Genomic DNA, 27,372 nt, shown 5'->3' with positions numbered 1-27,372 from the left:
AATAATTAACATTACAATCCAAGCAAATCTAGTTAATGACATTTATATTTACACAGGACGGAGAGGACCTACTTTTTCACGAACATATATCTATACTCATAGTTCTTTAGTGACAGTTAAAATGCTTGCACAACATATTCTGCTTCTCCCTATTGTGTGAAAACTTAAAACCATCAACTTTGGGAGAGAGTAGCAAGGCGAGAGCGAGATAGAAGAGAGAGAGAGAAAGAGAGAGAGAGAGAGAAAGAGGAGGAGGAGAAGAAGAGAGAGAGACATCAAATGGCTGCTAAATTCAAAGGGCAGGTATGAAAGCACAGTGACCAAACAGAGTGCCTGACGAGGGGGAGCACAGCAGCACAGTTGTGGGAACAGCCAGCGCCTGAGGAGGGGGAGCACAGCAGCACAGTTGTGGGAACAGCCAGCGCCTGAGGAGGGGGAGCAAAGCAGCACAGTTGTGGGAACAGCCAGCGCCTGAGGAGGGGGAGCAAAGCAGCACAGTTCTGGGAACAGCCAGCGCCTGATTAGGGGGGGCACAGCAGCACCGTTCTGGGAACAACCAGCGCCTGAGGAGGGGTAGCACAGCAGCACCGTTCTGGAAACAGCCAGCGCCTGATTAGGGGGGGCACAGCAGCACCGTTCTGGGAACAGCCAGCGCCTGAGGAGGGGGAGCACAGCAGCACCGTTCTGGGAACAGCCAGCGCCTGAGGAGGGGGAGCACAGCAGCACCGTTCTGGAAACAGCCAGCGCCTGATTAGGGGGGGCACAGCAGCACCGTTCTGGGAACAGCCAGCGCCTGAGGAGGGGGAGCACAGCAGCACCGTTCTGGGAACAGCCAGCGCCTGAGGAGGGGGAGCACAGCAGCACCGTTCTGGGAACAGCCAGCGCCTGAGGAGGGGGAGCAGCACCGTTCTGGGAACAGCCAGCGCCTGAGGAGGGGGAGCAGCACCGTTCTGGGAACAGCCAGCGCCTGAGGAGGGGGAGCACAGCAGCACCGTTCTGGGAACAGCCAGCGCCTGAGGAGGGGGAGCACAGCAGCACCGTTCTGGAAACAGCCAGCGCCTGAGGAGGGGAGCAGCACCGTTCTGGGAACAGCCAGCGCCTGAGGAGGGGAGCACAGCTAACTAAAGTACACTACATGCTACAAGCTTTCTAAGAAAGTATTCTGCAACGGAGCAATGATCATCAAATTACTTCAATCTTTATTTCTTAGTTTGCCATTTTCAGTGTTTAAATGAAACTATAGTACAGTGGTAATTGTTATCATATGCCTTCTTTCATTTTTAGCCTTGTATTATACAAATCTAAAACAAACCCCCAACTATGGGATCTAGCAAACTGTCCTCACAAGGCTATGAGCCGAACTGTCCTGATGGCACGTACGAACACGGAACATGTGCTTTAGTCAATACATGTATCATCATCAACATCTTCATCATCATCAAACTTCTACATTAGCATCATCACCATAACTGGGGTTTCATTTTCCTCAAATTTTCCTCTAAGAATTTCCCTGAGAACTGGTCACAAAGTTGTGTTCATACACTGTATCCTTATGCTAAGGATGGCTCCGCAGTTACATCGCAGTTAATTCCTAAACATCCGTCAAATAAAAGACTAACGACAAAGTAATAACTATACCTTTATCTATCAACATAACATCTGTTTCCATTTATACATTTCAACATAAAAGTCTAGAAACACAAGCACACGTATTTGTAAGTAATGTTCTTACAGATGTCATTAAATATAAGAAAATAAATAATTCATACCTTTCCATTAGGAAAAGTGTACAATCAAGTCATAACTGTCACAACAGTATATCAAAACTGATTTAGTCAGTTGTCTCAACAACAACTGCAGCAAAAAAAAGTTAAGCTGTTAAAACAATTAGAAATATGATTGAGAATAATATGGAATTACTATTTTAGCCTTGAATGCTCTGTTTCAGTTGCATGAAATGCTAACTCCACTCAACGGTTTCCATATGCGATGTTAAACACAAGGCATAAAGGGGGTTCTGTGCCCGACACTCACAGTCTCACAGAGTTACAGCAGTCTCAATCACTGAGAATAATAATAAAACACATTGTGAGTTCCCATAGTGTGGCATCATAACACCACCATACAAACACGTCTTCTTCTTGTCATCCGGTGGACAGTCTTACAACATGGCAGTGCTTGAAGTGCTATGACAAAGATTTCAGGTGCCAGTGCTCATTTTAATTTTACAGTACCATATTTTAAAGAGATTGAATAGGATCTTAAAGCTGCAATCCATAGCTGTGAAACTGCGATATTACAACAACAAAGACGTTACTTCAAACAACCAACACAGTTTTTTTTCGCCCTCTGACATCATTGCGCGTGCAATAGAACAGCAGAGTATGTACTACGATTTTTTCTTTACTACGATGCCGGATGCTAATTTCCTCAAAACAAAAACAATAACAAATGCGCCCGTTAGCAGGCAGAATGTTCAGATAGGAATGTATGATGTAGAACAGATATGTTAGATAGAATAGGAAATCCTGTCAGCTCTCGTCATTCTACTTCACATCACTGAATACACCTCCTGTGGTGGGAACGGACATCAGAGTGCTGCACTGAGACTGCAGTCAGTGCTGATCCATGGTAAATGGAGCCTTGAAGAGCTCCTCAAGTTCTCAATCCCAGCAGCTGGGAATGGGTGGGACGGGCAGACTAGGAGAGACGAATTGTGGAATTCTGAGGGGCGGAATTGGAATCATGGAATCCCGACTCAAAGCTCTGTGGTCTCCCAGCTGACCTCCCGTGGAACCTGATGTCATTTAGTCCCCGTGTGGATGGTGGTGACTGTGGAGGGGCGTGGCCGGGGCGTCTGCACCGCTGCCGCTGGGGCCACCACCTGTGGTTCTACTTGTGGTTCCACTCCGATGCTAACGGGGGCGCTGCAGGCTGCAGGGGAGGGGGGCAGAGGAGGCAGAGTGGACAGAGGTTGTGGACGACCTGAGGGGAGAAGGAGAGACGATAACCTCAATGACTAGAAGAGCACAATCACTAAAGCATTAGTGGGAAACCTATCAATGACGGTACAAATCCCTTTAACAGACCCCAACAGAGCCAACTTGACACGGCCTGCTCCCCACATCATAAAGTAAAGGCGTCATTCACTCACCGTCTTTGTGTGAGAGGGGGGCACAGTCTACAGACATGCTCTTGGCTGGCATAGACTTATGTCCCGGTTGATCCATACTCATACTGCTTCCCAGACTACTGCCCAACTGGAGACGCCTCATATGACGGATCACTGCTGTGGCGTTAAACGCTTGCTGTGGAGGAGACGGAGAGAGAGAAGGAGAGAGGGAGAGGAGGCAGGGAGGGAGGGAGGGAGGGAGGGAGAGGAGGCAGGGAGAGCGCGAGAGAGAGAGAGAGAAAGAGAGAGGTTTGGCATATGCAAATAGAGAAGGTTGAAAAATACAGTAAACATACACAAAAACAAAACATTGTACGGAGAGAACCTACCCTCCATTTGCTTTTGGCAAAGTTTTTCCTCATCTGCCGACTGACTGATTCATGGATGTTCTTGCAGAGAGCCGTGTCCCCAGCAATCCTGAGATACAAAGACACACGATAAAGAACAAGTAGATGATTGTTTTCTTTTGACACAGTTAGTGGTCAGTTCCTGGCCTGGGTCTCTATCAAGCACCAGCTCTGAGCTACTGGATGACTCACATTCCATAATACACACCTGTTACAACCAACCCATTGTGAGTCTATTTCAACTCTATCAAACCACCTGCCCAAGACGTAACAGCAAGACACAACAGGGCCAAGACGCAACAGGCCAACGATTAGATGCCTAACAGTCCTATTCATATTCTCCATTCGCCAACCACACACATATTGTCTCTGTCATTAAAGCTACAATCAGGGATTCGTTGTGCAGCTAAATGGCAGCCCCACCACTTGATGACCATTGAATAGATTCCCAGACCCCAGACAGTAGCATTAGGTCTGGCCAGGGAGAGACATGCTAATGGTTCATTAGTCTGCGTCCCAAATGGCACCCTATTCCCTATATAGTGCACTACTTTGACCAGGGCCCATAGGGCCTTTACAGGGAATAGGGTGCCATTTGAAATGTAGCCACTGCCTCGGCATTCTCCAAGCATCCTTCAGGAAGCAGCCTGCTAATTGGCACCCATTTATTCTGCAAATGTGTCTCTCTCTCTCTTGCTCTCTCTCTCTCTCTCCCTCTTTTTCTCTCTTTCTCTGTCTCTCTCCTTCTCACAGTCTCTCTCCATCTCCCCTCTCTCTCTCTGTCTTTCTCTCTCCCCCTCTCAGACCAGTGGAGCAGATATTTTAGGAGGCGGGCGGGGAGGAAGTCACGGTGCACCGCGCTCCACAACACCAGACATATTCATGTCAGCTTTCAGCACGGTGCGTGGTTCTCTCTGATTGTGTGGTCCCAATCCACTCTCTACCCCTTCCCATTGTTCCTAACCCTCTGATGTTTGCAGATCTGTAAGGTGGAAGAGATATGGTGGAGGCTTCATCACTAAAAGGACTCTACCTACCCAGACTCTTCAAATCTGCAAACAGTTAGGGTCGAGGGGAACGGGTATGGAGTGAATTTGGACCAGCAGCTGTATGATGGTGCATTCACTCACCAGGGGTGGGCTAGAGCCTGTATGATGGGGTGTGGTGTGGTGTGGTGTGGTGGGGTATGGTGTGGTGTGGTGGGGTATGGTGTGGTGTGTTATGGTGTGGTGGGGTATGGTGTGGTGGGGCGTGGTGGGGTATGGTGTGGTGTGGTGCGGTATGGTGTGGTGTGGCGGGGTATGGTGTGGAGGGGTATGGTGTGGTGTGGTATGGTGTGGTGGGGCGTGGTGGGGTATGGTGTGGTGTGTTATGGTGTGGTGGGGTATGGTGTGGTGGGGCGTGGTGGGGTATGGTGTGGTGGGGTATGATGTGGTGGGGCGTGGTGGGGTATGGTGTGGTGGGGTATAGTGTGGTGTGGTATGGTGTGTTATGGTGTGGTGGGGTATGGTGTGGTGTAGTGGGGTATGGTGTGGTGTGGCGGGGTATGGTGTGGTGTGGCGGGGTATGGTGTGGTGGGGCGTGGTGGGGTATGGTGTGGTGGGGTATGGTGTGGTGTGGCGGGGTATGGTGTGGTGTGGTGGGGTATGGTGTGGTGTGTTATGGTGTGGTGGGGTATGGTGTGGTGGGGCGTGGTGGGGTATGGTGTGGTGTGGTGCGGTATGGTGTGGTGTGGCGGGGTATGGTGTGGAGGGGTATGGTGTGGTGTGTTATGGTGTGGTGGGGTATGGTGTGGTGGGGCGTGGTGGGGTATGGTGTGGTGTGGTGCGGTATGGTGTGGTGTGGCGGGGTATGGTGTGGAGGGGTATGGTGTGGTGTGGTATGGTGTGGTGGGGCGTGGTGGGGTATGGTGTGGTGTGTTATGGTGTGGTGGGGTATGGTGTGGTGGGGCGTGGTGGGGTATGGTGTGGTGGGGTATGATGTGGTGGGGCGTGGTGGGGTATGGTGTGGTGGGGTATAGTGTGGTGTGGTATGGTGTGTTATGGTGTGGTGGGGTATGGTGTGGTGTAGTGGGGTATGGTGTGGTGTGGCGGGGTATGGTGTGGTGTGGCGGGGTATGGTGTGGTGGGGCGTGGTGGGGTATGGTGTGGTGGGGTATGGTGTGGTGTGGCGGGGTATGGTGTGGTGTGGTGGGGTATGGTGTGGTGGGGTATGGTGTGGTGGGGTATGGTGTGGTATGGTGTGGTGTGGCGGGGTATGGTGTGGAGGGGTATGGTGTGGAGGGGTATGGTGTGGTGTGGTATGGTGTGGTGTGGTGTGGTGTGGTGGGGTATGGTGTGTTATGGTGGGGTATGGTGTGGTGTGGTATGGTGTGGTATGGTATGGTATGGTGGGGTATGGTGGGGTATGGTGTGGTGTGGTATGGTGGGGTATGGTATGGTGGGGTATGGTGGGGTATGGTATGGTTGGGTACGGTATGGTATGGTGAGGTATGGTGTGGTATGGTATGGTGTGGTATGGTGGGGTATGGTGGGGTATGGTGGGGTATGGTGGGGTATGGTGTGGTATGGTGGGGTATGGTGGGGTATGGTATGGTTGGGTACGGTATGGTATGGTGAGGTATGGTGTGGTATGGTATGGTGGGGTATGGTGGGGTATGGTGTGGTGTGGTATGGTGAGGTATGGTGTGGTATGGTGGGGTATGGTGGGGTATGGTGTGGTATGGTGGGGTATGGTGGGGTATGGTGAGGTATGGTGGGGTATGGTATGGTTGGGTACGGTATGGTATGGTGAGGTATGGTGTGGTATGGTATGGTGTGGTATGGTGGGGTATGGTGGGGTATGGTGGGGTATGGTGTGGTATGGTGGGGTATGGTATGGTGTGGTATGGTATGGTGGGGTATGGTGTGGTATGGTATGGTTGGGTATGGTGTGGTATGGTATGGTGAGGTATGGTGGGGTATGGTATGGTGTGTTATGTTGGGGTATGGTATGGTCTGGTATGGTGTGCACCCAAGCGAACTGGCTAACGTTGGCTAGCTTGCAAGCTACTTCCAGACACAAATGAGAGAACAGCTCACTCTGACCATTTTACTTGCCCTAGCAGAGCTGGTTAGGCTGTTGTTATGTTATCCTAGAGTGTTGGTGACTGTAACTGTGCTGCTGGCAACAATTTAATTACTATTTTTTGCCAACGTTTATTGACACCGGCCATATTCAACGGGTGTTGAGCATTCATAAATTCGTCAGTTATTCTGCGCTCTTTACCAGCTACGTCTATCGACAGTTGTCGCAGTGACATCATATACATTCTATTGAAATAGTTACTTGCATAGTGGAGTCTTTTGTTTAGACATGTAGCTAGCTAGCTAAACAATTAACCATAATTCCAACTCATAACGTTACTACCCTGCATGAACCTGCAGGTAGCTAACCTACCAGATTCAATGTTAGCTAACATTAGGCCATAACTAGCAATGCAAATGGCTCAGAGATACAAATAATATTACTACACAGATCATACACAGCTAACGTTAGCTATCTAGCTAACAGTACACTTTAACTTGAAATGAAAACGACTTTCTGACAAAATGAGAAACGTGTAATATCTCTGTCACGGATGCCTTGTTTGCCCTTAGTTTGAAGATGTAATCCAGAGACAGGTGTTTTATACAACAGCCTTCTGTGTGTTCTCTTTTCGACTCCGTCTGCATATATGAAATCAAACGCAATAATTTTCTCCATCTCCTTAGCTATCATACTCTAATTCCACTGATTTCAAAACTCGGTCCTCCAGAAAGTGGAGAGCAACACATCGGGTGCTGGAGGTAAGCAGGAGGTAAGCTTCTCATATGGTGTTGAGTAAAGCTTAACCATGTATTAGATCGTAGGTAGGTAGTCAGCTGTAGTTAGGTATTGTATTTATTATAGGTTAGTATTGTTGTTATTGTAGGTTTCCGTAGGTAATTGTAGGTTAGTATCGAAGCACGAGGCTAGCTAGCTAGCGGGTAGCTACTGGTAACGATTAGCAACGCTAGAGAGCTGGTTCCAATGTTAATGTAGTGCTAGCCAACGTTTAATTTTTTTGCTTAACCATGTATTAGATCGTAGGTAGGTAGTTAGCCGTAGTTAGGTATTGTATTTATTATAGGTTAGTATTGTTGTTATTGTAGGTTTCCGTAGGTAATTGTAGGTTAGTATCGAAGCACGAGGCTAGCTAGCTAGCGGGTAGCTACTGGTAACGATTAGCAACGCTAGAGAGCTGGTTCCAATGTTAATGTAGTGCTACCCAACGTTTAATTTTTTGCTTAACCATGTATTAGATCGTAGGTAGGTAGTTAGCCGTAGTTAGGTATTGTATTTATTATAGGTTAGTATTGTTGTTATTGTAGGTTTCCGTAGGTAATTGTAGGTTAGTATCGAAGCACGAGGCTAGCTAGCTAGCGGGTAGCTACTGGTAACGATTAGCAACGCTGGAGAGCTGGTTCCAATGTTAATGTAGTGCTAGCCAACGTTTAATTTTTTGCTGCGTTATGCGTTATGAAAGGAACTAGACACGGACTTGAATTATCTGTTTAGTGTGCTAACACACTCTTGGCAGTTTGTTGTAACCAAGTATTGATGCTAAATTGTGTGTTAATGGATGCTAGCTTGCAAGTTAGCTACGGCGTCATAGCTAGGCATCGTGGGTTGTTGTGTGTAGTTACTGTGTCTTGGCAGTGCCGGCTGTAGCACGAAGCGAGCTACCTAGCCGTTTTTTCGAACAGAGTCAGAGTCAACACAATAGCCATTGTGTGCCGGGTGTAGCACGAAGCTAGCTAGCTAGCCGTTCTTCAAACAAAGTCAACACAGTGGCCATTGCTAGCTACCCAACACGACCAGCTAACTGTACGGTAGTAGCTAAATACAATATACTTGTCCTAGCTAGCCAACGTCTAATCATTGCTGCGTCATGAAAGGAACTTGACACAGACACGAATGATCTGTTTAGTGTGTTATCACACTATTGGTGGTTTGTTGTGACCAAGTGTTGGTGCTAAACGGTGTGTTATTGTTATTGGATGCTAGCTTGCTAGTTAGCTATGGTGTCATAGTTGGCTAGCTGAATAAAGTGGGTTGAGTCTATTCCTTTAAACATTGAACCGCTGTGGTTCACAACAATTCTGATTTCTAAAGGCGGAAGTTGGGAGAGTTTTTGTTCGGGTGGTTCAGTGAAACAATTTTAGTTTCTGAGGTAGACGTTTTTGGTGAGGGAGGCCCTGCTCTCTCCGCTCCCAGATGCTTAGCTCATTTCATTCCGATCTCCTCTGCATTTTTGTAGCCATTTGCTACAGCCTGTCAACTATGCCTCTGCCTATCCCTGTTCTCTCCTCTCTGCACAGGCTACACAAACGCACCACACCGCGTGGCTGCTGCCTCTCTAACCTGGTGGTCCCTGCACGCACCACCCACGTGGAGTTCCAGGTCGCAGGCAGCCTCTGGAACTGCCGTTCTGCTGCCAACAAAGCTGACTTCATCCCAGCCTATGCCAACCTCCAGTCCCTCGACTTCCTGGCGCTGACGGAAACATGGATCACCACTGAAAACACTGCTACTCCTACTGCTCTCTCCTCGTCTGACCATGTGTTCTCGCATACCCCGAGAGCATCTGGTCAGAGGGGTGGTGGTACAGGAATCCTCATCTCTCCCAAGTGGACATTCTCAATTTTTCCCCTAACCCATCTGTCTATCTCCTCATTTGAATTCCATGCTGTCACAGTCACTAGCCCATTTAAGCTTAATATCCTTGTCATCTATCGCCCTCCAGGTTCCCTTGGAGAGTTCATCAATGAGCTTGACGCCTTGATAAGTTCCTTCCCTGAGGATGGCTCACCCCTCACAGTTTTGGGGGATTTCAACCTCCCTATGTCCACATTTGACTCATTTCTCTCTGCCTCCTTCTTTCCACTCCTCTCCTCTTTTGACCTCACCCTCTCACCGTCCCCCCCTACTCACAAGGCAGGCAATACGCTTGACCTCATCTTCACTAGATGCTGCTCCTCTACTAATCTCACTGCAACTCCCCTCCATGTCTCCGACCACTACTTTGTTTCCTTTTCTCTCTCGCTCTCCTCCCACACTACTCACTCTGCCCCTACACAGATGGTAATGCGCCGCCGCAACCTTCGCTCTCTCTCTCCCACTACTCTCTCCTCTTCCATCCTATCATCTCTTCCCTCTGCTCAATCCTTCTCCCTCCAATCTCCTGATTCTGCCTCCTCAACCCTCCTCTCCTCCCTTTCTGCATCCTTTGACTCTCTGTGTCCCCTATCCTCCCGGCCGGCTCGGTCCTCCCCTCCAGCTCCGTGGCTTGATGACTCATTGCGAGCTCACAGAACAGAGCTCCGGGCAGCGGAGCGGAAATGGAAGAAAACTAAACTCCCTGCCGACCTGGCATCTTTTCACTCCCTCCTCTCTACATTTTCTTCATCTGTTTCTGCTGCTAAGGCCACCTTCTACCACTCTAAATTCCAAGCATCTGCCTCTAACCCTAGGAAGCTCTTTGCCACATTTTCCTCCCTCCTGAATCCTCCCCCCCCCCCCCCCCCCTCCTCTCTCTCTGTGGATGACTTCGTCAACCACTTTGAAAAGAAGGTTGACGACATCCGATCCTCGTTTGTTAAGTCTAATGACACTGCTGGTCCTGCTCACACTGCCCTACCCTATGCTTTGACTTCTTTCTCCCCTCTCTCTCCAGATAAAATCCTGCGACTTGTGACTGCAGGCCGCCCAACAACCTGCCCGCTTGACCCCATCCCCTCCTCCCTTCTCCAGACCATCTCCGGTGACCTTCTCCCCTACCTCACCTCGCTGATCAACTCATCCTTGACCGCTGGCCATGTCCCTTCCGTCTTCAAGAGAGCGAGAGTTGCTCCCCTTCTCAAAAAACCAACACTCGACCCCACTGATGTCAACAACTACAGACCAGTATCCCTTCTTTCTTTTCTTTCCAAAACTATTGAGCGTGCCGTCTTTAGCCAACTCTCTTGCTATCTCTCTCAGAATGACCTTCTTGATCCAAACCAATCAGGTTTCAGGACTGGTCATTCAACTGAGACTGCTCTTCTCTGTGTCACGGAGACTCTCCGCACTGCTAAAGCTAACTCTCTCTCCTCTGCTCTTGTCCTTCTAGACCTGTCTGCTGCCTTTGATACTGTGAACCATCAGATCCTCCTCTCCACCCTCTCCGAGCTGGGCATCTCCGGCGCGGCTCACTCCTGGATTGCGTCCTACCTGACCGGTCGCTCCTACCAAGTGGCGTGGCGAGAAGCTGTCTCCGCACCACGTGCTCTCACCACTGGTGTCCCCCAGGGCTCAGTTCTAGGCCCTCTCCTTTTCTCCCTATACACCAAGTCACTTGGCTCTGTCATATCCTCACATGGCCTTTCCTATCATTGCTACGCTGACGATACACAACTAATCTTCTCCTTTCCCCCTTCTGATAACCAGGTGGCGAATCGCATCTCTGCATGTCTGGCAGACATATCAGTATGGATGACGGATCACCACCTCAAGCTGAACCCTGGCAAGACGGAGCTGCTCTTCCTCCCGGGGAAGGACTGCCCGTTCCATGATCTCGCCATCACGGTTGACAACTCCGCTGTGTCCTCCTCCCAGAGTGCGAAGAGCCTAGGCGTGACCCTGGACAACACCCTGTCGTTCTCCGCCAACATCAAGGCGGTGACCCGCTCCTGCAGGTTCATGCTCTACAACATTCGGAGAGTACGACCCTGCCTTACACAGGAAGCGGCACAGGTCCTAATCCAGGCACTTGTCATCTCCCGTCTGGACTACTGCAACTCGCTGTTGGCTGGCCTCCCTGCCTGTGCCATTAAACCCCTACAACTCATCCAGAATGCCGCAGCCCGTCTGGTGTTCAACCTTCCCAAGTTCTCTCACGTCACCCCCCTCCTCCGCACACTCCACTGGCTTCCAGTTGAAGCTCGCATCCGCTACAAGACCATGGTGCTTGCCTATGGAGCAGTGAGGGGAACGGCACCTCTGTACCTTCAGGCTCTGATCAGTCCCTACACCCAAACGAGGGCATTGCGTTCATCCACCTCTGGCCTGCTGGCTCCCCTTCCTCTGCGGAAGCATAGCTCCCGCTCAGCCCAGTCAAAACTGTTCGCTGCTCTGGCACCCCAATGGTGGAACAAGCTCCCTCACGACGCCAGGACAGCGGAGTCACTCACCACCTTCCGGAGACATTTGAAACCCCACCTCTTTAAGGAATACCTGGGATAGGATAAAGGAATCCTTCTACCCCCCCCCCCCAAATTGTAAAGTGGTTATCCCACTGGCTATAGGGTGAACGCACCAATTTGTGAGTCGCTAAATGACTAAAATGTAAATGTAAATGTAAATGTGTGGTGGGGAATGATGTGGTGGGGTATAGTGTGGTGGGGTATGGTGTGGTGTGGTGTAGTGGGGTATGGTGTGGTGTGGTGGGGTATGGTGTGGTGTGGCGGGGTATGGTGTGGAGGGGTGTGGTGTGGTGTGGTATGGTGGGGTATGGTGGGGTATGGTGTGGTGTGGTATGGTGGGGTATGGTATGGTGGGGTATGGTGGGGTATGGTGTGGTATGGTATGGTGGGGTATGGTGGGGTATGGTATGGTTGGGTACGGTATGGTATGGTGAGGTATGGTGTGGTATGGTATGGTGTGGTATGGTGGGGTATGGTGGGGTATGGTGTGGTATGGTGTGGTATGGTGGGGTATGGTGGGGTATGGTGGGGTATGGTATGGTTGGGTACGGTATGGTATGGTGAGGTATGGTATGGTGGGGTATGGTGGGGTATGGTGTGGTGTGGTATGGTGAGGTATGGTGTGGTATGGTATGGTGGGGTATGGTGGGGTATGGTGGGGTATGGTGTGGTATGGTGGGGTATGGTGGGGTATGGTGGGGTATGGTGGGGTATGGTGAGGTATGGTGGGGTATGGTATGGTTGGGTACGGTATGGTATGGTGAGGTATGGTGTGGTATGGTGTGGTATGGTGGGGTATGGTGGGGTATGGTGGGGTATGGTGGGGTATGGTATGGTGTGGTATGGTATGGTGGGGTATGGTGGGGTATGGTGGGGTATGGTGGGGTATGGTGTGGTATGGTGGGGTATGGTATGGTGTGGTATGGTATGGTGGGGTATGGTGTGGTATGGTATGGTTGGGTATGGTGTGGTATGGTATGGTGAGGTATGGTGGGGTATGGTGGGGTATGGTATGGTGTGTTATGTTGGGGTATGGTGTGGTCTGGTATGGTGTGGTGGGGTATGATGTGGTGGGGTATAGTGTGGTGTGTTATGGTGTGGTGGGGTATGGTGTGGTGTAGTGGGGTATGGTGTGGTGTGGTGGGGTATGGTGTGGTGTGGCGGGGTATGGTGTGGAGGGGTGTGGTGTGGTGTGGTATGGTATGGTGTGGTGGGGCGTGGTGGGGTATGGTGTGGTGGGGTATGGTGTGGTGGGGCGTGGTGGGGTATAGTGTGGTGTGGTATGGTGGGGTATGGTGGGGTGTGGTATGGTCTGGTGGGGTATGGTGTGGTATGGTATGGTGGGGTATGGTGTGGTATGGTATGGTGGGGTATAGTGTGGTGTGGTATGGTGTGGTATGGTGGGGTATGGTGGGGTATGGTGTGGTGTGGTATGGTCTGGTGGGGTATGGTGTGGTATGGTATGGTGGGGTATGGTGTGGTATGGTATGGTGGGGTATAGTGTGGTGTGGTGTGGTATGGTATGGTGGGGTATGGTGTGGTATGGTATGGTGGGGTATAGTGTGGTGTGGTATGGTGTGGTATGGTGGGGTATGGTGGGGTATGGTGTGGCATGGTATGGTGGGGTATGGTATGGTGGGGTATAGTGTGGTGTGGTGTGGTATGGTATGGTGGGGTATGGTGTGGTATGGTATGGTGGGGTATAGTGTGGTGTGGTATGGTGTGGTATGGTGGGGTATGGTGGGGTATGGTGTGGCATGGTATGGTGGGGTATGGTGTGGTGTGTTATGGTGGGGTATGGTGTGGTGGGGTATGGTGGGGTATGGTGTGGTATGGTATGGTGGGGTATGGTGGGGTATGGTGGGGTATGGTGTGGTATGGTGGGGTATGGTGTGGTATGGTATGGTGGGGTATGGTGTGGTATGGTATGGTGGGGTATAGTGTGGTGTGGTATGGTGTGGTATGGTGGGGTATGGTGGGGTATGGTGTGGCATGGTATGGTGGGGTATGGTGTGGTGTGTTATGGTGGGGTATGGTGTGGTGGGGTATGGTGGGGTATGGTGTGGTGGGGTATGGTGGGGTATGGTGTGTTATGTTGGGGTATGGTGGGGTATGGTGTGGTATGGTATGGTGGGGTATGGTATGGTGTGGTATGGTATGGTGGGGTATGGTGGGGTATGGTGTGGCATGGTATGGTGGGGTATGGTGGTAGATAGACACTCACCAGGGGTGGGCTAGAGCCTGGTCACAGCTGAATCTCTTCTCTGGATCCTTCTCCATCAGAGAACTGATGAACTCTTTGGCTGTATGTGGAACAGAGGAAGACACAAAATCTCACTCATGGGCCTGTACACCACGTTCCATTCATTCAAGATAGCAATACATACAAACAATTGGACACACACACACACACACACACACACACACACACACACACACACACACACACACACACACACTGTACATTTGGGTCTATCTATAAGTAATGAGGCACTGGGATCAACATTTTAAAATGGTTTGAAACAACAATACAAATGTTTTTTATGCAGTTCAACGTGTATTTAGAGGAATAAAAGTGAATATATGCAAACTGCCATAACTCCACCTATACAACAACATAGGTCTAGGACTATACATCCTTTAAGCAGAGTTCATACAGATATTGGCAAGTCAAATTCAAGGACTTTCAGGGACTTTTTCAAGCACTTAATTGTAATGTTCATTTATTAAATAATGTATCTAATTGTACATACAGGGCCTAATATCGAACCCTGTAGCTTATATGGCCGATACAGGTACACATAATAAAGACATGAATAGCCAGTGGTGGAAAAAGTACTCAAAATGTCATACTTGACTCAAGTAAAAAGTAAAAAAAAGTAAAAAAAGTAAAAGTGAAAGTCACCCAGTAAAATATTACTTGAGTAAAAGTCTAAAAGTATCTGGTTTTACAGCTTCACATGCACTATCACAACAGTTGTTAGTCACTTGACTGTCATTCAGAAAATTCCTTCCTGGATCAGATGATGTATGAACATATCATGACGTAATCAAACAGCTCAACACCAAATGCGCATCAACAAGTATTATGCATAATTATTTAAGAACCATGTTAAGAAGCTTTCGATTTTGCAATCACATACGTTTTTGGGGATGTGTGTGCCCATGAAAATGTTTTAGCTAATTAGCAACTTTGCAACTACTTAGCATGTTAACTAACCTTTCCCCTAATCCTTTAACTCAACTAATAACCCTAACCTTAACCCTAACCTTAACCCCTAGCCTAGCTAATGTTAGCCACCTAGCTAACATTAGCGTTAGCCACCTAACCACTTAGATAGAACCACCTAGAATTCGTAACATATCGATCCTACTGTACGTTTTGCAAATTCGTAACATATCATACAAATTGTAATTCATAACATATCATAAGAAATGGATGATGGACATCCACAAATTAATATATACCATACGAAACGTAACATATCATACTAATTACAGTATTACAGCTTTACGTTTACTGTGTTACGTCTGTGTCACGATCGTCGTAGGATTGAGTAGACCAAGGCGCAGCGTTGCAAGCAAACATATTCTTTAATGAGTGAAACACGATCAAAACAAACGAAGACGATAACGTGACAGTACACGGTGAAACTAAACTAACTCGAAACAAGAACCCACAAAACCCAAGGAAAAACCGACAGATAAATATGGCTCCCAATCAGAGACAACCAGCCGACAGCTGACACTCGTTGCCTCTGATTGGGAGTCACACCGGCAAACATAGAAAATAGACAACCTAGAACACCCACCGAAGAAACAAAAAACATAGAATGAACACACCCTGGCTCAACATAATGAGTCCCCGAGCCAGGGTGTGACAGTACCCCCCCCTAAAGGCGCGGACTGCGACCGCGCCTAAATACGAGCAAAACAGGGGAGGGCTGGGTGGGCATTCCTCCTCGGCGGCGGCTCCGGCTCCGGGCTTGATCCCCACTTCCTCTCCAACCCCCCAAAGTACTCCTGGTCCTGTCTAGCCCCGCTGGCCGGAGCCGGACTGACGACACGCGCCCCTGGCTTGGTGCGTGGAACAGGAACGGACCGGACCGGGCTGACGATACACACCCCTGGCTTGGTGCGTGGAGCAGGAATGGACCGGAATGGGCTGGCGACGCACACCACCAACTTGGTGCGGAGAGCAGGAACGAGCCGGACAGGGCTGACGAGACGCACCACAGACTTGGTGCGGGGAGCAGGAACAGGCCGGACCGGGCCGGCGACGCGCACCACAGGTTTGGTGCGGGGAGAAGGAACAGGCCGGGCCGGGCTGGCGACGCGCACCACAGACTTGGTGCGGAGAGCAGGAACGAGCCGGACAGGGCTGACGAGACGCACCACAGACTTGGTGCGGGGAGCAGGAACAGGCCGGACCGGGCTGGCGACGCGCACCACAGGTTTGGTGCGGAGAGAAGGAACAGGCCGGGCCGGGCTGGCGACGCGCACCACAGACTTGGTGCGGAGAGCAGGAACGGACCGGACAGGGCTGACGAAACGCACCACAGACTTGGTGCGGGGAGCAGGAACAGGCCGGGCCGGGCTGACGACACGCACCACAGGCTCGATGCGGGAAGCAGGAACAGGCCGGGCCGGGCTGACGACACGCACCACAGGCTCGATGCGAGGAACAGGAACAGGCCGGACCGTACTGGGGACACACACCACTGGCCCTACGCAGGGATCAGGAACGGGCCGGACCGGACTGGCAACACACCCCAGTACCTCTCGCCGTGCCTCCACACCTTCCCTCTCCTCTGTGACCAGTGGCCCCCTTAACCTGGCGGCCTCCTCTTCACACCCGCTGGACCGCTCCATCGCGGCCTCCTGCTGCCCCGTCGTCCACGTCGTGAGCCCCCCCCTAAAAAATTTCTGGGGTTCTCTCCTCCCCGTGGACCAGGCCTCCCTAGCTCTCGCCAGACTCTCGATCCATTGCTTCATAGACCAGCCTCTCTCCTCTTCACTTAGCGTGGCCCAGCCAAAACTCCTACTCCCCTGATCCCAGGTCCTTCCTCTCTCCTCTTCACGCTGCTTGGTCCAGTTTTGGTGGGTTCTTCTGTCACGATCGTCGTAGGATTGAGTAGACCAAGGCGCAGCGTTGCAAGCAAACATATTCTTTAATGAGTGAAACACGATCAAAACAAACGAAGACGATAACGTGACAGTACACGGTGAAACTAAACTAACTCGAAACAAGAACCCACAAAACCCAAGGAAAAACCGACAGATAAATATGGCTCCCAATCAGAGACAACCAGCCGACAGCTGACACTCGTTGCCTCTGATTGGGAGTCACACCGGCAAACATAGAAAATAGACAACCTAGAACACCCACCGAAGAAACAAAAAACATAGAATGAACACACCCTGGCTCAACATAATGAGTCCCCGAGCCAGGGTGTGACAGTCTGAGGGTCCAGGGTGCTATACAAAAAACTGTCCGACAGCTAGATCCAGGATTCTTACAGGATTCAAGTTCTAATTTAACTGATTATTGTTTAATATATTATATAACGATAACTTACACAGCCATAAATACAAGGACAGAAAAGTTATGTTTTATGTCACACGATTTTGGACAAATCATTCAAGACACCAACCAACCAGGTTAAACAGGTTTTAAATCAACTCGTGAATTGTATTGAATATAGCTATGATACCCCCCTTATATGTTAATTGCAGATTATTACCAATGACTTATCAGCAGCTATAACAGGACAAGTTGTCCTGTGAAGGATATCCTCACTGGTTCCCTAGTTTATATAAAGACCCATATACACGCCCAGACATACAGTGGGGAAAAAAAGTATTTAGTCAGCCACCAATTGTGCAAGTTCTCCCACTTAAAAAGATGAGAGAGGCCTGTAATTTTCATCATAGGTACACGTCAACTATGACAGACAAAATGAGAAAAAAAAATCCAGAAAATCACATTGTAGGATTTTTTATGAATTTATTTGCAAATTATGGTGGAAAATAAGTATTTGGTCAATAACAAAAGTTTCTCAATACTTTGTTATATACCCTTTGTTGGCAATGACACAGGTCAAACGTTTTCTGTAAGTCTTCACAAGGTTTTCACACACTGTTGCTGGTATTTTGGCCCATTCCTCCATGCAGATCTCCTCTAGAGCAGTGATGTTTTGGGGCTGTCGCTGGGCAACACGGACTTTCAACTCCCTCCAAAGATTTTCTATGGGGTTGAGATCTGGAGACTGGCTAGGCCACTCCAGGACCTTGAAATGCTTCTTACGAAGCCACTCCTTCGTTGCCCGGGCGGTGTGTTTGGGATCATTGTCATGCTGAAAGACCCAGCCACGTTTCATCTTCAATGCCCTTGCTGATGGAAGGAGGTTTTTACTCAAAATCTCACGATACATGGCCCCATTCATTCTTTCCTTTACACGGATCAGTCGTCCTGGTCCCTTTGCAGAAAAACAGCCCCAAAGCATGATGTTTCCACCCCCATGCTTCACAGTAGGTATGGTGTTCTTTGGATGCAACTCAGCATTCTTTGTCCTCCAAACACGACGAGTTGAGTTTTTACCAAAAAGTTCTATTTTGGTTTCATCTGACCATATGACATTCTCCCAATCCTCTTCTGGATCATCCAAATGCACTCTAGCAAACTTCAGACGGGCCTGGACACGTCTGGCACTGCAGGATTTGAGTCCCTGGCGGCGTAGTGTGTTACTGATGGTAGGCTTTGTTACTTTGGTCCCAGCTCTCTGCAGGTCATTCACTAGGTCCCCCCGTGTGGTTCTGGGATTTTTGCTCACCGTTCTTGTGATCATTTTGACCCCACGGGGTGAGATCTTGCGTGGAGCCCCAGATCGAGGGAGATTATCAGTGGTCTTGTATGTCTTCCATTTCCTAATAATTGCTCCCACAGTTGATTTCTTCAAACCTAGCTGCTTACCTATTGCAGATTCAGTCTTCCCAGCCTGGTGCAGGTCTACAATTTTGTTTCTGGTGTCCTTTGACAGCTCTTTGGTCTTGGCCATAGTGGAGTTTGGAGTGTGACTGTTTGAGGTTGTGGACAGGTGTCTTTTATACTGATAACAAGTTCAAACAGGTGCCATTAATACAGGTAACGAGTGGAGGACAGAGGAGCCTCTTAAAGAAGAAGTTACAGGTCTGTGAGAGCCAGAAATCTTGCTTGTTTGTAGGTGACCAAATACTTATTTTCCACCATAATTTGCAAATAAATTCATTAAAAATCCTACAATGTGATTTTCTGGATTTTTTTTTCTCAATTTGTCTGTCATAGTTGACGTGTCACTATGATAAAAATTACAGGCCTCTCTCATCTTTTTAAGTGGGAGAACTTGCACAATTGGTGGCTGACTAAATACTTTTTTTCCCCACTGTACACACACACACACACACACACACACACACACACACACAGATACGCACACGCACACGCACACACACACACAGCTCACCTGAATCAGATATATCATCCCAATACGGTGCATCAAACTCATAGTCGGCCTTGAGTATCTGCTCAAAGAGCTTGGAGTCATTTTCATCATAGAACGGAGGGTATCCACACAACCTAGGGGACAGATCATTAATTACACAACCATATGGATGCTTTATGTTAGTGCCATCACTTCAAGTAGAATTCCATGCGAAACCCTAAATGTCCCAAATTATTCCTTATTTGGATAGAAAACTTGATCTATTTTAAAATTGCCTTATCTCATTCTCTGGTTGTGCACATCTTCTTGTCACAACACTTGTTACATGGAGATGATTCAACTGGCAAGTGTCTTCACTGACATTTTCAACATGTCCCTGACTGAGTCTGTAATACCAACATGTTTCAAGCAGACCACCATAGTCCCCGTGCCCAAGGACACTAAGATAACCTGCCTAAATGACTACCGGCCCGTAGCACTGACGTCTGTAGCCATGAAGTGCTTTGAAAGGCTGGTCATGGCTCACATCAACACCATTATCCCAGAAACCCTAGACCCACTCCAATTTGCATACCGCCCCAACAGATCCACAGATGATGCAATCTCTATTGCACTCCACACTGCCCTTTCCCACCTGGACAAGAGGAACACCTACGTGAGAATGCTATTCATTGACTACAGCTCAGCATTCAACACCATAGTGCCCTCAAAGCTCATCCCTAAGCTAAGGATCCTGGGACTAAACACCTCCCTCTGCAACTGGATCCTGGACTTCCTGACGGGCCACCCCCAGGTGGTAAGGGTAGGTAACAACACATCTGCCACACTGATCCTCAACACGGGGGCCCCTCAGGGGTGCATGCTCAGTCCCCTCCTGTACTCCCTGTTCACCCATGACTGCATGGCCAGGCACGATACCAACACCATCATTAAGTTTGCCGACGACACAACAGTGGTAGGCCTGATCACCGACAGCGATGAGACAGCATATAGGGAGGAGGTCAGAGACCTGGCCGTGTGGTGCCAGGATAACAACCTCTCCCTCAACGTGACCAAGACAAAGGAGATGATTGTGGACTACAGGAAAAAAAAGAGGACTGAGCATGCCCCCATTCTCATCGACAGGGCTGTAGTGGAACAGGTTGAGAGCTTCAAGTTCCTTGGTGTCCACATCACCAACGAACTATCATGGTCCAAACACACCAAGACAGTCATGAAGAGGGCACAACAAAGCCTATTCCCCCTCAGGAGACTGAAAAGATTTGTCATGGGTCCTCAGATCCTCAAAAAATTATACAGCTGCACCATCGAGAGCATCCTGACTGGCTGCATCACCGCCTTGTATGGCAACTGCTCAGCCGCCGACCGCAAGGCACTACAGAGGGTAGTGCATACGGCCCAGTACATCACTGGGGCCAAGCTTCCTGCCATCCAGGACCTCTATACCAGGCGGTGTCAGAGGAAGGCCCTCAAAATTGTCAAAGACTCCAGCAACCCTAGTCATAGACTGTTCTCTCTGCTACCGCACGGCAAGAGGTACCGGAGTGCCAAGTCTAGGTCCAAAAGACTTCTCAACAGCTTCTACCCCCAAGCCATAAGACTCCTGAACAGCTAATCATGGCTACCCAAACTATTTGCACTGCCCCCCCACCCCAACCTTTTACGCTGCTGCTACTCTGTTAATTATTGATGCATAGTCACTTTAACTCTACCCACATGTACATATTACCTCAACTACCTCAACTAGCCGGTGCCCCTGCACATTGACTCTGCACCGGTACCCTCCTGTATATATAGCCTCCCTACTGTTATTTTATTTTACTTCTGCTCTTTTTTTCTCAACACTTGTTTGTTGTTGTTTTATTTTACTTTTTTTATAAAAAAATAAATGCATTGTTGGTTAAGGGCTTAAGTAAGCATTTCACTGTAATGTCTACACCTGTTGTATTCGGCGCATGTGGCCAATACAATTTTATTTTATGTTAATAAGTTGTTAATTTCATGAACCTTGTTTTATGTAATTGTCTTTATTATGGATCCCCATTAGCTGCTGCGGATTGGAGAAGAAAGATGATCAGTTCAATGGGAAAATGAGCCCGTCAGGTAGCCAGTAGCCTTCATTCTTGCACAGAATCCAGCCTAGCTGACACGATGCTGTGCAATATTCCTTATTTTTGACCACTTTTTTTTTGCTGGCCTCCATTGATTTAGTCGCCCTAATCTTGGCCATCCTAAATGGGTAAAAACTCCAATAACTTTCAAACAGATTATGATATACGGTTTGGAGGATTGGAGGACTATCAACACAATTAACATATTATTTGACCCATTGACCCATCAAAATATGTGTTTTTTTATTGGACACCCTACACATTACAGCATAAGATACTTACAGAATGTAAGCGATGACTCCGATAGACCAGCAGTCCACTGCTTTGCTGTAGGGCTTCTGAGCCAGAACCTCTGGGGCTGTGGAGAACATCATAAGGTAGAGAGTGAGGCTGAGACATAACATTGTTTGGGTGATGTTTCTTGAGGTTAAATTAGGTCAAATAAGTTTAGGTTAGCCAGAGGTAAAGAGATAGGATTAGATGAGGTCAATGTTGGGTTACTACCACTGCAGACCTCCTGACGTCATAGCTGTTCGTCTTCCTGTCTGTCTAACGAAAGAGATTTTGTGTCCACATTTTGTACCCTTCTGCTCTAAGTAGGGTGCACTTGTTCACTTCCCTTCATGGATTTAAGAGGGAAGGACAGTTGTAAGAAATATGGTGGAAACTCTCTCTAGCCCATTGCATGTCTTACACCAATCCAGAGCTTCTAAATGCATGGGGAGGAGTGCAAAAGGAGTACACTGGGAGGAATTGGGATGCAAGCAGACAGGCACGTAACTTGCGGGGTGGATAAGGGGGGTCATAACCACCCCAATAATATACCATGATGAATTTGATGGATCTGAAATTATTTTCACTCCATAGATACTGGCTTTCTGTGGCTTTACACTACACAGTACTACCCAATTCCTTATTTTATGTTTGGGCCCCCCCCGCTGCCAATTATGCTTTTGGTTTGGCCCAGTCCTCAGCGGTCATGGTTTGTGAAGGGAAAAAAGTTGTGCAAGGCTTGTAAGGAGAACGGAGCAATTGCTTCTCTCTCTCTCTCTCTCTCTCTCTCTCTCTCTCTCTTTCTCTTTCCCCCTCTCTCTCTCTCTCTCTCTCTCTCTCTCTCTCTCTCTCTCTCTCTCTCTCTCTCTCTCTCTCTCTCTCTCTCTCTCTCTCTCTCTCCTCTCTCTCTCTCTCTCTCTCTCTCTCTCTCTCTCTCTCTCTCTCTCTCTCTCTCTCTCTCTCTCTCTCTCTCTCTCTCTCTCTCTCTCTCTCTCTCTCTCTCTCTCTCTCTCTCTCTCTCTCTCTCTCTCTCCCCCTCTCTCTTCTTAACAAACCCTTCATCCTGTGTGCTTGTAACATATAAAGAAGTAGTCACATTTAACATGGTCAATTCAAAAATACAAATAAGAATTATATAGGAAATGATATTTTTCTAATGGAGAAAGTTTTTATTGCGAAGTGAGATGTTCATCTCACGTGTGAACGCCATTTCTCAAAACGAGTGATAATTGATAACGGTTATATTGGGCTCGATTTTGTTAGTCCAAAGACAACTTTGGTAGTTTTATAAACTTTGAAACAACTAGTTTCTAGTAGGCTACATAATTAGAGAAGGGCTGTTTCTCTGAACCTCAGTCAGTATTTGTATTTATTATGGATCCCCATTAGTTCCTGCCAAGGCATCAGCTACTCTTCCTGGGGTTTATTATGGATCCCCATTAGTTCCTGCCAAGGCAGCAGCTACTCTTCCTGGGGTTTATTATGGATCCCCATTAGTTCCTGCCAAGGCATCAGCTACTCTTCCTGGGGTTTATTATGGATCCCCATTAGTTCCTGCCAAGGCATCAGCTACTCTTCCTGGGGTTTATTATGGATCCCCATTAGTTCCTGCCAAGGCATCAGCTACTCTTCCTGGGGTTTATTATGGATCCCCATTAGTTCCTGCCAAGGCAGCAGCTACTCTTCCTGGGGTTTATTATGGATCCCCATTAGTTCCTGCCAAGGCATCAGCTACTCTTCCTGGGGTCCGGCAAAATTAAGGCAGTTATACAATTGTAAAAACGTTACAATACATTTATTACAGATTTCACAACACACTAAGTGTGTGCCCTCAGGCCCCTACTCCACTACCACATATCTACAACACAAAATCCATGTGTACGTATGTGTATAGTGTGTATGTTATCATGTGTGTGTATGCATGTGTCTGTGCCTATGTTTGTGTTGCTTCACAGTCCCGATGTTCCATAAGGTGCATTTCTATCTGTTTTTTAAATCTGATTCTACTGCTTGCATCAGTTACCTGATGTGGAATAGAGTTCCATGTAGTCATGGCTCTATGTAGTACTGTGCGCCTCCCATTGTCTGTTCTGGACTTGGGGACTGTGAAGAGACCTCTGGTGGCATGTCTTGTGGGGTATGCATGGGTGTCTGAGCTGTGTGCTAGTCATTTAAACAGACAGCTCGGTGCTTTCAACATGTCAATACCTCTCACAAATACAAGCAGTGATGAAGTCAATCTCTCCTCCACTTTGAGCCAGGAGAGATTGACATGCATATTATTAATGTTAGCTCTCTGTGTACATCCAAGAGCCAGCCGTGCTGCCCTGTGCTGAGCCAATTGTAATTTTCCTAAGTCCCTCTTTGTGGCACCTGACCACACGACTGAACAGTAGTCCAGGTGCGACAAAACTAGAGCCTGTAGGACCTGCCTTGTTGATAGTGCTGTTAAGAAGGTAGAGCTGCGTTTTATTATGGACAGACTTCTCCCCATCTTAGCTACTGTTGTATCAATATGTTTTGACCATGACAGTTTACAATCCAGGGTTACTCCAAGCAGTTCAGTCACCTCAACTTACTAAATTTCCACATTATTTATTACAAGATTCAGTTGAGGTTTAGGGTTTAGTGAATGATTTGTCCCAAATAAAATGCTTTTAGTTTTTAAAATATTTAGGACTAACTTATTCCTTGCCTCCCATTCTGAAACTAACTGCAGCTGGCTCAGTAAGCCTGTTTCTCTCCCCAGTCAGAGGCAGCCTACCTGGCTAGCAGCAGCAACCTATCCTCCTTATGTATGTTTAGAAAACACATTTGAAGGCCAACATTGTGGGGGGAAAGCACTCATCATGTTTATGCAACCTAATAAATCACGCTAAGAATACTTCCAGAACCACCTTTATATTTTATTTCAATTGAGAAAATCTACAAAATACATTTGCTTTATTGATTGAGATGCATGTGCCATTGCACAGCAGTAAGCTGGTTTATTTCTCATTTATTAATTTTGATTTCAATATGGAAGGAAATCCAGGTGCTGGTGTTTGTATGGACTGTTTCTTGATGAGTAAAATGTATTCCTATACCATATTTTTGTTTAACAATAGTAGCAGTTCTTCAATTGGGGAAGGCGTGGGGGGGGGCATAGGATGTTCTCCCATGATGAAAGGGGGCCATGACTGAAAAGGTCATGGCCCCCTTTGGGAAGCACTGATCTAGCTAATGCCCCCGGACCCCCCTAGAAAAGTGTTGACCCCAGAACCCGTTGACCCCTGACCCCACAATATGCAACACAAAGTTACGCCCTTGTAACCAGAGAGCCCAGAGAGAGCCTCCTCACCCACATATCCTGGTGTCCCACAGGCTGTAGCCATCACGTCTCCTGTCCCCTCCATCTTAGACAGACCAAAGTCACTGATCATGATCTTAGCCTCATCATGGGGGTTGTAGTAGAGAAGGTTCTCTGGCTGACAGAGGAAGGACACATCAACAACACATGTACAGTGGGAAAAAATATCATTAAACGCTTTATGAGTATTCCTGTTTGTGAAAGAGAGACAGAGAGAGAGAGAGAGAGAGAGAGAGAGAGAGAGAGAGAGAGAGAGAGAGAGAGAGAGAGAGAGAGAGAGACAGAGAGAGAGAGAGAGAGAGAGAGAGAGAGAGAGAGAGAGAGAGAGAGAGAGAGAGAGAGAGAGAGAGAGAGAGAGAGAGAGAGAGAGAGACAGAGAGAGAGAGAGACAGAGAGAGAGAGAGACAGAGAGAGAGAGAGAGAGAGAGAGAGAGAGAGAGAGAGAGAGAGAGAGAGAGAGAGAGAGAGAGAGACAGAGAGAGAGAGACATAGAGAGAGAGACAGAGAGACAGAGAGACAGAGAGAGAGAGAGAGAGACAGAGAGAGAGACAGAGAGAGAGAGAGAGAGAGAGAGAGTGAGAGATTGTGTGTGCGTGCGTGCGTGTCCATACCTTGAGGTCTCTGTGTACAATGCCCATGGCGTGGAGGTAGTTGACAGCATCCAGCACCTGTTTAATGAGTCTGCTGGCGTCCATCTCTGTGTAGAAGCCCTTCTCTACGATGCGGTCAAACAACTCACCACCAGACACCCTGAGACAGAGACACAATAACTGAATCAACCTAAACCAACCCTAACCCTAACCCTAACCCTAACCCTAACCCTGACCCTAACCCTAGCCTCAGCCACAACACTAACCCTAGCTTCATGTCCACATCCCACTTCAACTCTAACCCTAAAACAAAACCCTAAACCCTAACCCTAGACTAGCCTCAACCCTAACCCTAGCTTCATGTCCACATCCCGGTTCAACCCTAACCCTAACCTTTCTTTATGATGCAGTCCAACCAGGGGAGAACGACTTGCGTAGCCTCAGGAGGATTGCAGAGACCAAAACAAGCTCTGTACGGCGATGATGTGCGCCTCCCAAAAATGTGTACAATGCGGAGGGCTCTGCATAGCTCTGTATAGCTCCGCATTCACATGATTGGTTGACGGTAGGTGGAGGCGATACATCCTGTATAAACACAAACTCACTTCCTTGACAACTTCCTTGACAACAAACATGGAGAACTTGAGACGAGAGGCTTTCAGAACAACTTCACAAATAAAAAAATATTTATGATACCTCATGTAGGGATTTCAAAGACACTAAAACTCCTGGAAAGAGATCGGGGATCTAATGGGGATAGATGCAGTAAAGAGGTCAATGGAATGCAGACCGTGGGGGACAGAGGGATGCTGGATTAGCAGACATTCAACAAATCTGAACTAACAAACAAAGTGGATATTTGTCAAATCCGTCATGATTTATGTATTATAACAGGCCCACAATGTGGTTACTAAAATCCGATTTGGATTATTTGGCTGTTTTCACCTCCTAACATTTAGAAGTTGTCCCTTTTCAGGTTTAGAAAAAGTGACGGCAAAATGCTAACTCCCGTTTGTGTAAGTTGGTAGCATAGCTAGCATACAGAAATCGGTGTTGGTAGTCAAAGTCGTTTTTTTATTTATTGTAATGCAGTTGATTGGTGATGATGACATGAACATGTATTGGAGTTGACATCCATTCAAGCATTATTCTCCGATTTTTACCTCAACATCATGTGTAATATACACATATAATAATATACACATACTCTCCTGAGTGGCGCAGTGGTCTAAGGCACTGCATTGCAGTGCTAGCTGTGCCACTAGAGATCCTGGTTCGAATCCAGGCTCTGTCGCAGCCGGCCGTGACCGGGAGACTCATGGGCAGCGCACAGTTGTCCAGGGTAGGGGAGGGAATGGCCGGCAGGGATGTAGCTCAGTTGATAGAGCATGGCGTTTGCAACGCCAGGGTTGTGGGTTCGATTCCCACGGGGGACCAGTATTAAAAATATATATGTATTCACTAACTGTAAGTCGCTCTGGATAAGAGCGTCTGCTAAATGACTAAAATGTAAATGTAAAGAGTAGCCTAAATGTAGGCTAATTTGGCTGGGGGGCAACGGGGAGATTCGGGATGGAGCCCTGGCTAATTTGGCTGGGGGGCAACGGGGAGATTTGGGATGGAGCCCTGAATCACTACGAGTGGTGCGGCGCAGACCTATTTATTGGATGCGTATGACAGCTCACTCTGAGGAGAGAGAGAGGACTGAATTAACCCTCACTTAGGTCTGGTTCCTGGATTAATAGGCTATTTCAATTGTTGCAAAAGCATTGAGCATGCTTTTTAGTCAAGGGACTAGGCTAAATC

General features: G+C 48.1%; 1 protein-coding gene across 1 annotated transcript in view; it reads right to left on the bottom strand.

Annotated features, from left to right (window-relative positions):
• Positions 1-1,626: 1,626 nt before the first annotated feature.
• LOC311115648 (calcium/calmodulin-dependent protein kinase type 1D-like) overlaps positions 1,627-27,372 on the bottom strand; it is a 28,586-nt gene continuing 2,840 nt past the window's right edge. Inside the window, exons 3-10 of the mRNA XM_084190808.1 lie at positions 25,588-25,726; positions 24,968-25,094; positions 21,637-21,712; positions 19,265-19,377; positions 13,987-14,065; positions 3,502-3,589; positions 3,155-3,308; positions 1,627-2,985 (exon numbers count right to left, since the gene is read on the bottom strand). Of these exons, the coding sequence (XP_084046934.1) occupies positions 2,804-2,985; positions 3,155-3,308; positions 3,502-3,589; positions 13,987-14,065; positions 19,265-19,377; positions 21,637-21,712; positions 24,968-25,094; positions 25,588-25,726 (958 nt within the window). The 3' untranslated portion in view covers positions 1,627-2,803. The remainder of the gene's footprint in view (positions 2,986-3,154; positions 3,309-3,501; positions 3,590-13,986; positions 14,066-19,264; positions 19,378-21,636; positions 21,713-24,967; positions 25,095-25,587; positions 25,727-27,372) is intronic.

Source organism: Coregonus lavaretus (genome assembly GCF_964263955.1).
Source record: "Coregonus lavaretus genome assembly, contig: HAP1_SCAFFOLD_1293, whole genome shotgun sequence".
Lineage (NCBI taxonomy): Eukaryota > Metazoa > Chordata > Actinopteri > Salmoniformes > Salmonidae > Coregonus > Coregonus lavaretus.
This window is presented reverse-complemented; position numbering and strand designations above follow the sequence as displayed.